Genomic DNA, 11,550 nt, shown 5'->3' with positions numbered 1-11,550 from the left:
GAGAGCTATTTAAACACGGTGGTGAGGCACTGGCTAGAGCGCTGCACTGGGTCATCACCAAGATTTGGGAGGAGGAAGTTTTGCCGCAAGAGTGGATGGAAGGTGTCGTGTGTCCCATCTACAAAAAGGGCGATAAGCTGGATTGTAGCAACTACCGCGCAATCGCATTGCTGAACGCCGCCTACAAGGTACTCTCCCAAATTTTATGCCGTCGACTAGCACCAACCTCAAGGGAGTTCGTGGGGCAGTACCAGGCGGGTTTTATGTGCGAACGCTCCACCACGGACCAGGTGTTCGCCATTCGCCAAGTACTGCAGAAATGCCGCGAATACAACGTGCCCACACATCATCTATTCATCGACTTCAAAGCCGCATATGATACAATCGATCGGGACCAGCCATGGCAGCTAATGCACGAACACGGTTTTCCGGATAAACTGACACGGTTGATCAAAGCGACGATGGATCGGGTGATGTGCGTAGTTCGAGTTTCAGGGGCATTCTCGAGTCCCTTCGAAGCCCGCAGAGGGTTACGGCAAGGTGATGGTCTTTCGTGCCTGCTATTCTTTGGAATATGGTAATACGAAGAGCAGGGATTAACACGAGTGGTACAATTTTCAATAAGTCCGTCCAGCTATTTGGCTTCGCCGACGACATAGATATTATGGCACGTAACTTTGAGAAGATGGAGGAAGCCTACATCAGACTGAAGAGGGAAGCTAAGCGGATCGGACTAGTCATCAACACGTCGAAGACGAAGTACATGATAGGAAGAGGTTCGAGAGAAGACAATGTGAGCCACCCACAGCGAGTTTGCATCGGTGGTGACGAAATCGAGGTGTTAGACGAATTTGTGTACTTGGGCTCACTGGTGACTGCCGAAAATGACACCAGCAGAGAAATTCGGAGACGCATAGTGGCTGGAAATCGTACGTACTTTGAACTCCGCAAGACGCTCCGATCGAATAGAGTTCACCGCCGTACCAAACTGACAATCTACAAAACGCTAATTAGACCGGTAGTCCTCTACGGACACGAGACCTGGACGATGCTCGTGGAGGATCAACGCGCACTTGGAGTTTTCGAAAGGAAAGTGCTGCGTACCATCTATGGTGGGGTGCAGATGGCGGACGGTACGTGGAGGAGGCGAATGAACCACGAGTTGCATCAGCTGTTGGGAGAACCATCCATCGTTCACACCGCGAAAATCGGACGACTGCGGTGGGCCGGGCACGTAGCCAGAATGTCGGACAGTAACCCGGTGAAAATGGTTCTCGACAACGATCCGACGGGCACAAGAAGGCGAGGTGCGCAGCGGGCAAGGTGGATCGATCAGGTGGAAGATGACTTGCGGACCCTCCGTAGACTGCGTGGTTGACGACGTGTAGCCATGGACCGAGCCGAATGGAGTAGACTCTTATATACCGCACAGGCCACTTCGGCCTTAGTCTGAATAAATAAATAATAAGGATTTTTGTACCGGGAACAGCACACGCGTTTATAATTGATTAATAATAAGCAAATCGGATGATTTGGAATACTCGTTAAAGTGAAAAAGTCTTCGTAAAACAAAAATCATGCGGAATATTTTATTTGGGATAACAAAACTTTCACATAAAAAGCTGCTGGCTGCATCTGACAGTTCGTGACAGCAGCTGACTGGCAGCAGATGAAGTTACATGTTTTCCGCTTTGCAAGTCCTGTCCCAGAGGTTAGAGCTATAATATATGAAGATTTACAACGAAAAATGCGCTCAACCACAGAACATTTCTAATTTAGTTACCCAGTCGTCCTGGATCTGAAGATAAACGTGGATTGGAGACTCGCAGCATGCTGTTACAAACTCGGACTACCTTAACAGTCAATCGATGTGTTATGTTCGGAATTCATTCGATTATAGTACTAATGCATGATTTTCTCAAATTTCTTATCAGGAATCAGTTTCAGAGCAAGTGATAGATTTCAGCAGTATTTATTTTTCAGTATATAATATATATTTAAATATTTACACAACAATAGCAATCTTAATAATCACTTGATGGAACATCTGCTTTCATCACTCCACGCTCACTGTCGCAGATATTCCATAATTTTTTATCTGTATTTTACCTCATTTTTCATTAACTTTTGCATCGTTTTCAAACAATAATATTACATTATCTTGCATTTCACCAAAATATTACTATACTGCGCTAAAAATGGTCACTCTCGAGCAACAATGGTTTCCTTTCTAGTTTCACTTTCTTCGTTTTTCGCATAAGCAATTACCGAAGTAGGTAACACTTCTAGATCTACGGAGCTTCACAAATCATTACAAAACTTTTAATGTTACCAGGGCTGCCTCCTCGGGATGAGATAACAGACTTTCTTCAATAGCGAAATTGTTTAACCCCAAAAGCGCAAAAGTTAACCAAATTGAAAACAAAAAAATGGATTAATGTTCTCGGACCATCATTGGGACCAAGGAGCAGCAACCGATCACTAAGTTTAGTAGTTACTTTGTCATTATCCACAACAACGAGAAATATGCTGCACTTTTCACCCATCCTATCAACTAAAAAAAAAAACTTTCGTCCTGTTCGATCCATGTACGGTAGTTTTGGCGCTTGCTTAAGCACGGTTCATCATTAGGTCAACCCTTCCCCATTTTAAACTTCTTACGACCATAATCATTTTTGTTCATCCTGATTCTAAGTAACTATTGATTTATTATTTACAAAAAAAAAAACAATTTTATTTTTAGTATGTGTATACATAATATTCATCACAAACACATGTTTTGTGTACTGTTCGTACTACTGATTTCTACTGCATCTTCGTAATCCTTTGTTTCCTGCGCTTTGTACCATATCGGTGGAGATCCCCGGTGAGCGGAAGGCGTAGTTAGACGATAACCCTGGGACAGGTTTCTGAGTTCGACAGTGTTTATGAAATCTGGGTCACCTATGGCAAGGCATTGAGAAATTAAGATCATTCAATATTTACGACTAATAATCCTTATTTATCTTCGAAACTGTTGAAATTTATTGAAAGGATGTTTGAATAGTCATTTGCACTCAATTGTTTCGATCACGTTTTAATGAAGGGGTTTCAATAATATTTAGCAAGTGTAAAAAATGAGAAAAATTTGTAAATAAAATGTTGTAATAACTTTTTTTTCTGATATCGACCCCGTCCCGTTGTGACACAAATTCTTCGAGAAGCCATTCTCCAGTTGAAAATAACGCTCCAACAAATCCTCCACTACCCGGCAATCTTCACCGACCGGATAATTCTGTTCCGATACCTTTTCACTTTATTCTGGTATGCGAGCCTGCGGTATAACCACCCATCATCATATAAGTATTTATAAGGAGAAGCCTATTTCCTAATGCTTTTTATTCACTGATTCGATTAGTTGGTTTCCTCTCTGTGGTAGGATTCATTACTCACTGTTGTATCATTAGATAGCAGTTGCTGTCGTTAAAGAGATTGATATTATCAAAATTGGATGCGACTGAAGCGACTAACAGAGTGCTTTCAGGTTTGTTTTTTACCAATTTAATGTACTTACACATTTCAAGTTGAGAAGATGTTAATAATAAATTTTCATTGCTTCACAATAGTAAGGTCTTACTGTTGCTTACTTACACGGTGTCTTGTGTTTAACGATCAATTTTTGACATATGTTTAAGGTGCTACAGTTTTTGGCTTCCTAGACGCAATTTTCAAATCGCTAAAAACAAAAATTATAGTGAATCACTTTGATCAAAAAATGAATTTTGAACAATCGGAATGTGTTGATTTGACTGTGTCGCTAGCTGTTACTTAAAGATCTTGTTTTCTGTGTGTTTTGGATGGACTTTTTCTTGGCCTCCCTTATTTTATGTGTCTGTTGGAACTGAAACGACTAGGTATTTCTTTCTTAGGGTATTCGGTGCCAAACACTCAATATGAGCATTCTGCCTAGTATGATTTTGCTTTCGGTCGATTATGAACTGAAACTTTTTAAGATGTTGCTGTTTTCTACCAACTTTTCTAGAGTAACCGAAAATTCTGAAATACCTATTTGTTAAACACATTGAAGCACTTACACACGCATGTTCTCTTTAATCATACCCTCATGGCTGAACAAAAGCTAGACAAGCTATCATTTAGCTAAAAATATTCGTTAGAATCTAGTGTTTATTATCCCAAATACCATTTTGAAAACTATTTAGTCGTGAACAGCTGGCTACATACATCAGATTCAATGTAATCTACATAACTGAATGCTCTTCTAAGTTTCGGGGGCCATTCTAAGTGTTCTAAATTCCTGAGGTACATTCTGTTCTCGTGTATGTATGTGTGTTTGTATGTGTTCTGTTTGTCAGTGCGTGTGAGTGTTGTATGTTTGTCGATTCCTTCCGTTTTACAGGTTGGTCTTGTTATTTCACTGCTCGCTGGTTTTTAGTGTCTCTCATCTCCTTCGCAGCTCGTCCTCCTCTGTTCTTCCTATTGCGCAAAAAGATCGGCTCTTTTTCTCTTCAGTAAAACAACGGCGGCCACTGGTGAACATGATGATGACGGTGCAAATGCCGGTAATGCTGCTGATGGAGGCAGTGGGTCCGATCTCACTCTTTCGAACGATGCTGGCTGCCTCCGCTAGCTCCGGTGCCACTAGCGCTGCTGCTATTACTGCTGCTACTGTTGGATCCATTGCCACCGTGGTGAGAATGCGGATGTTGGTGCTGCTGCTGAAGATGCAGAAGGTGTTGCTGTTGATGGTGCGAGTGCGACAGCCCACTGCCGCCGGCCATGCCGAGTTGCTGATGGTGGCCACTGATGGTCATATCCTGCTGACGGTCAACGCTCCGGGGGACCAGAACAACAGTTCCGTCGGCACTCTGCTGCAAGCTCCAGTGCTCCTGGGAGTACGGGTTTCCATCAGCGTCCAGTAGGTTCTGAAGGGAATAATGGATTAGATCGAACGTTAGTTGGGAAGACCAACTTAGGAGATTTGAGATCTTGGTTAAATGGCATAATTGAAACAAAATTCTGTGATGAATTTTTAAATTGCTGTGAACCAATTAAAATATGTTCAACACACTACGGTGGGCTCGTCACCCAGTTAGAATGTCGGATAAAAAACATAGTTAGCTATAATCGGAGTTGAAATTCTATTCACATCTTGTTTAAAATAAAGGAAATTTATGAAAGTCTAAAGTCTAATGAGGTCTAAAAAGTTCAGAAATATAAAATCCTAACGATTCAATCGTCACAAGAAAAAATGTTTTAACGATTACATATATTTTGTATTACAATACTCGCTCCTATCATTTTCCAGGATTATTCCCAAATACTGCCTGTATACATGAAGAGTGCCTAACTAGACAAGACTCACCTGGAACACGTGGCGGTACAGCGCCGAGAACTTGTCCCGTATCCGCTTGCGCTCGGTTTGGATGATCTCGCGGTCGCGCAGCAGCCGCTCCTTGCGCTCTTTCATGTCCTTGACTTCGTCGGCCAGCGACACAATCTGGTCCAGCTTGCGCTTGCGGCAGTTTTGGGCAGCAACCTTGTTCTTGCCCCGCCGCCGAATGTCCCGGATCAGCGACAGCTGCGTTTCGCTGAGGTCGTACTTGGACAGGCGCTCGTTGAATTCGTCCATCGGCAGATTGATGATGTCCTGCACGGGAATCGGAATCTGAAGCGCGCGGGCACGCTTCTCGTCCCGCGTCAGGTGCTCCTCTTCGGCCTTGCGGATCCGTTTGTCTCGGGTTTGTGGCTTTGGGTTGGCACCGCTGTTGTGCGGCAGCGTGTACGTATGGTTGTGATTGATTACGTCGTGATGGTGGCTTCGAGAGGCAGCTGCCGTGGCGGGATTTTGCCGGGAGAAATCCAAGGAGTACGGATATTTCATGGCCACCGAGGACAGTGGGTTATGGGCACTGGTTTGGTCTTCTTGTTTGGTGACCGGACCGACCGCTCCTTCCAAGTGACTCAAGGAGGCAGGGTTCATGTAATCAAATTCGTATTTGATGGGTATGCTTGTGTTCAGTTGGCTCTGGGAACCAACGCTCGATCCAGTCGAGGAAGGATTGTTGGCGGTTGGTACCGAAGGAATTGTGGTGTTCTGTTCTTGGAAATATCGTTTGGCGAACATGTGGTGCTTCTTCTGGGCTACCGATGGCTGTCTGGTTCCATCGTTGAGTCGGTTGTTACCGCTGTAGCTGTAATCGAATGGTCCGCCGTATTTGTTGTGATACTCTTGGGCCGAGTCGCTTCCGCCGTCACCCCATTCGCCATCGGACAGGGATGGGACTCGTTCCGATCCCATCGACGATACGGCACTGTCACTGGAGGCGTCCAGTCGGTCACCGGACGTGGTGCCGCCGGTGGCTCCGTGTCCCGAACCATTTAGGGAAGTTTGCATGGCACCAGCTGAGGCGGCGGACGATGCGGTTGACATCAAACCACCGATGTGGCCGGATCCGTTCAAGCCAGCGGCGGTTGCAGCGGCTACCGCGGCGGCGCTTCCACCGAGGGCACCACCACCCAATACGGACGAATTGCTACTGGTCGCATTGTGGTCCAGCATGGTGCGCATGGTGTACATACCTGAGGGAGGAGAGACAAAAGGTTCGGTCAATTGATGAAGGTTATAAGGAATGATGAATATACATATGTTCAGTGAGATGGAGATAGGAACAGTTCCCCTACTTTGATTTCATACTTTTTGAATTTTGAAGAACAAAAAAAAGGGAAACATAAAACATTTGATTACGATTTAATTTTTATTGTGCCTAAATTGTTATACTGAATTTCTATTACGTAGGTACATGTAGAAGATAATGAGCGGTCACCAAAATATAAACTATCTGGACCGCTTCTGAATGTATGATTCAACCAATTTACAATGTTATTTTAAGCTATCTTTGTGGCTGCAATTTAGCATCTGAGCTACTCAAGTGCTCTACGGTGGACACTGCGGACGGACTTTGATTCAAGAGTTTATTTTATCCGTGTTTTACGGATCTGATTTGTCTCCAATTGAGAACGAAGGCGTAGGAAAATCAAACAAGAAAGGGATAGTTTGATTTGCTGTTCAGTCTCGGATCGTAGGGGAAGCAGGGGCCATATGTCCTAGCTAAGCTAAGACTGGTTTAATGTCTTGGCTGTAACGATTTTCATGTATTTTTAGCAGGTTACCGTTGATCAATAAAATTACAATTACAATTAGGGGGAAAATGACCTAATTCTTAAAATTACTCATATAAGAAGAAAATTATTTTGAGCTTTGAATGTCTTCACTTGTCATAAGACGAGTTCGTACAATTTAAGTAAGCATGAAGTCGAGTCAAGCACGATACACTGAAAACGGTCTTACTGTTGAGTTCGAAATACATATCTCTCAAAGGTACAATCAAGTGGTGGAATTAAATGGAATGCACGGTGGCTAAATCGTGTTTTTAGAGCGTTTATTTAATAGTTAGTTTAATAGTAATATTTTTTCCACTTTACAACACTTATGTCTTCGCGAGCGTTGTAGCAAAAGTTCTCGAGAAAAACTTCGTCGAAGACACCAAGTTCGTAATTTCATAACTTTTGGAGATTTATTGCTTTTCATGCTAACAAGATTTGAACATGTTCAAAGTAAAGCATGCAAGCATATGGAGACGCATGGTGCATTGGTTCATCAACTCCTTGTAATGGGAGATTGATTTCTGCTTTGCATAGTAGGAAATGATTTTTGATGAAACATTCCTTACATTCACTTACAAATCTACAGTTTAGGTATAAACTTGAAGTTCATTACTTGTACTGTACGTATGAGATTGACTGCCACAGTTTGCCCGTTGTCAAGTTTCAGTTAACTCAAATATCCAATAAAACTGTTTAACTATTTTATTTTTCAAGTTTTTAAGTCGCAATAGCCACCCAACGTCGTATTTTAATATTATCCAAAACTTTCTAGAACTTGCAAAAAATGTAGAAATGAGAATGAAAAAGATATGATGAAAAACCCATTTTTAAGGGATTGTCAGCATAAATCGTAAAAAATGTCCAATAGTAACGGATTTACGAACTCGGTGTCTTCGATAAAGTTTTTCAGGAGAACTTTTTCTACAACTTTTTTGAAGATTCAAACCTTATGCTTATATGTTGTTGTGTGGCTCCAAATGGCTTGAGTGAGCGCGATGACAGTAGCTCTCCGTCGGTGCGTGTACACGCCATGGAGATCTAACAATAAGAGGCCGAGTCATGGTTTACTGCTCACCGATTGACACTCAGAGGTGGTAATATATATTGCTTAATTTTTTTTCGAAACTGCACGCGGCGTACCCTTCAGGAAAGGTACCGCCGCGCTTTCTACACTCCGTTTACTTGATTCTTATGCTACGTTTAGACAAGGCAAGTTAATTGAGCAAGTCGCTTGAATCGAACGCGAACGTGTAAACACCTTAATTCAATTCACTTGAACGAAAAGAAGGTTGAACATGTTCAACCTTTGGCAAGTCAAATGAATTCAACTGAGTTGTTCAATTCACTTGCCCTGTCAAAACGTAGCATTATGGTAGAATAGCATTGCGGTGTATCGTTTGGCGCGGCCGTATCTTTCGATAGTGATTCGCTCCGTGAAGTTTTGTCCAATTGCCATTTGAGCAATTCTCTGTGAAATCGAAGGTCGATTAATTTTTGTATTTTTTTATTTCTTTGAAATTTTGCATATACAATATTTGTGATGAAAAAACATAATTTGCATTATGACTCTTTGTTTTGATGTCTTCGGCAAAGTTTTAGGTAATCATTAGGGCTATAGGGCACTGCACGGAAATATCTCTTTCTCTTTCGTTCTTCATAAATTTTTACGTTTACTGGCCTTGTTGTTTTCTAATTTCTTTGCAGCGAGAAAGGGACAAAGCAGTCCGTGCAGTGCCCTATGTGAAAAAATATACACTGCGAAAAAAAATTGTTCAAACATTGAACATAAAAATCGATTTTCTCAAAAACGAATTTGTCAATATTTTTTGATATTGACCCGATTTTGTCACTCCCCGATTTTGTCTACCCCCGATTTTGTCTACCCCCGATTTTATCACGTTTTCGACCCGATTTTATCACGTCCCGATTTTGTCACCCCAAAAAAAATTGTCATTCTTTTTATTTTCGTAAATAATACCAAAAACAACATTAATTTTCATGAAATAACTTTCACCGCCTGTAGTTTATTACGAACGACTTCTAAGTACCTGGGAAATATTCTGTAAGCAATTTCGACAAGAAATAATGGGTACCGTTCACGCATTTGGTCTTTCCAAGGCATAAAATGATTCATATTTGTGGAATGAATTAAAAAAAATGAAAATATTTTTTTTCCAATTTTGTCACATACCCTGTTTTATCACCCCAAAATTCATCAGGGGGGTGATAAAATCGGGATATTACTGTATTGTAGCAGATAATTATGTGTTTTTTGCACTATGAGCAGAGCCGTAGCGTGAGCTCCCAGCGCCCTTGGTGGTGGAACCTTTATTGGGCGCCCCTATTTTACAAAGGGGAAATAAAATGCGCTAATATTATATTTAAAGAACTACAGTGTTGACCCGATTTTGTCACTCCCCGATTTTATCTACACCCGATTTTGTCTACCCCCGATTTTATCACGTTTTCGACCCGATTTTATCACGTCCCGATTTTGTTACCCCAAAACATTTTGTCATTCTTTTTATTATCGTAAATAATACCAAAAACGACATTGATTTTCATGAAATAACTTTCACCGCCTGTAGTTCATTACGAACGACTTCTGAGTACCTGGGAAATATTCGACAAGAAATAACGGGTACCGTTCACGCATTTGGCCTTTCATATTTGTGGAATGAATTAAAAAAAAAGAAAATATTTTTTTCCCAATTTTGTCACATACCCTGTTTTATCACTCCAAAATTCACCAGGGGGGGGGGGGGGTGATAAAATCGGGATATTACTGTATTTGAATCTAATCAAAAAATAAGCCAAATAAAAAGGTTTAGAGGGGAGTTCAGAATCACTTTGTTTTATGCACGGTAAAGAAAAAAAGGGTTTTGGAGCGAATATGTAGTCTTTCTTCTTCTGGGACAGAGCCGCCTCGCAGCTTAGTGTTCATTAAGCACTTCCACAGTTATTAACTGCGAGGTTTCTAAGCCAAGTTACCATTTTTGCATTCGTATATCATGAGGCTAACACGATGATACTTTCATGCCCAGAGAAGTCGAGATAATTTCCAATCCGTAAATTGCCTAGACCGGCACCGGGAATCGAACCCAGCCACCCTAAGCATGGTCTTGCTTTGTAGCCGCGCGTCTTACCGCACGGCTAAGTAGGGCCATGTAGTCTTTACTCGTACTTAGTGTATGTAAGTATAGAATAAAAAGATGACAACTGATCGTTGCTTTTGTATTGATAGTGCGCTCTTGAAAACGCGAGGTGAAGCAAAATTAGATTCCGAAAAGTTTGTTCTTACATACAGGGTGACCACTAAACTTCCATTTCAAAATTCCCGCATATTTCCCGACTTTTTCCCGATATTTTTGAAAAATTCCCGATGTAATTTTGAAGATTTCAAATTTCTATTCTAATCTAAAAAAAATCCTGATCGATTATATTTTATTCGAAAAGTGTTTTAAATTACCTGTCATATTTTTTTAAAATTTTGTTGACTCAGTTAATTCTTTGGCTAATTTTAGCTCAATTTTTAAAGCCTCTAACTTATCCTCCAACGTATTTTAAAGATCGATAGTTCTTAAACAACGTTTGAAAAGTGTGTAACAGCCAAAATTTATTCTCTCCAGTTCTTTGTCTATATGCAGACGAGGAACCGGGTAGAATAAATATGACTGATAACGTCCTTTTCAAATGTTGGTCTAGAGTAAACCTTAAAATTAAATGAAGAAGCCGTTGATCCATCTTCTTCAACACCTTTTCAGAGATGAGAAAGCCTGGGGTTGCAAATCTTTTTTTTATCTTCATACTATATATAATAGCCCTGTTTGTCTGTCCGGTGACTAGCCAAACAAACGCAGCACGCGGGGAAATTCTCACAAAAAAATAAAATATTTGACACTTCAATTCATTTTTACTATCAGATGCAGAAAACAAAACCAGTGACAACCTTAGACAACCAGACACAGCAATTGATGAAAAAAATCACAGACAGCAGACGTTGAAAATTTTGATTTTTTTTTAATGCATGAATTAATAAACCGTTTATATTAAAAAAAAACGCTTGCCACGGGCGCTACTGCGTCCACAAATAAACTAGTTATAGAGTTTTGCTACACATCCTAATCTTATTATGGCATCATACTCCAGTCCTTCCTTCATCCTCTTGCTGGTTTACGATCAAACACTGTTCATTAATCTAAAGCACTTCTCCTGAACAGTGTTACCATGTGATAAAATTAAGATGGTAACAACGAATGACCAGAGATTGTTGAGATGTGTGCCTGGAATTGTCCAATGTCGACATGTCTCGAAACAAAGCTCGAGTCGCTTGCAAGAGAATATCGATAAAGCATCTTCAGGAATCCACAAGCTGCAATGAAATGA

The 11,550-nt window shown here is 41.1% G+C and overlaps 1 protein-coding gene across 9 annotated transcripts in view; it reads right to left on the bottom strand.

Annotated features, from left to right (window-relative positions):
- Positions 1-1,956: 1,956 nt before the first annotated feature.
- The window catches only part of LOC134222039 (segmentation protein cap'n'collar), a 309,662-nt gene continuing 300,068 nt past the window's right edge, over positions 1,957-11,550 (bottom strand). For all 9 annotated transcript variants that reach the window (XM_062701196.1, XM_062701206.1, XM_062701201.1 and 6 more), the window contains 2 exons: positions 5,363-6,579; positions 1,957-4,922 (listed from right to left, as the gene is read on the bottom strand). In XM_062701196.1, coding sequence (XP_062557180.1) covers positions 4,593-4,922; positions 5,363-6,579 — 1,547 coding nt within the window. In that variant the 3' untranslated portion in view covers positions 1,957-4,592. The remainder of the gene's footprint in view (positions 4,923-5,362; positions 6,580-11,550) is intronic.

The sequence above is a fragment of the Armigeres subalbatus genome, chromosome 1, assembly GCF_024139115.2.
Source record: "Armigeres subalbatus isolate Guangzhou_Male chromosome 1, GZ_Asu_2, whole genome shotgun sequence".
NCBI lineage: Eukaryota > Metazoa > Arthropoda > Insecta > Diptera > Culicidae > Armigeres > Armigeres subalbatus.
The sequence above is the reverse complement of the archived record's forward strand: the minus strand, read 5'-3'. Positions and strand labels throughout refer to the sequence as shown.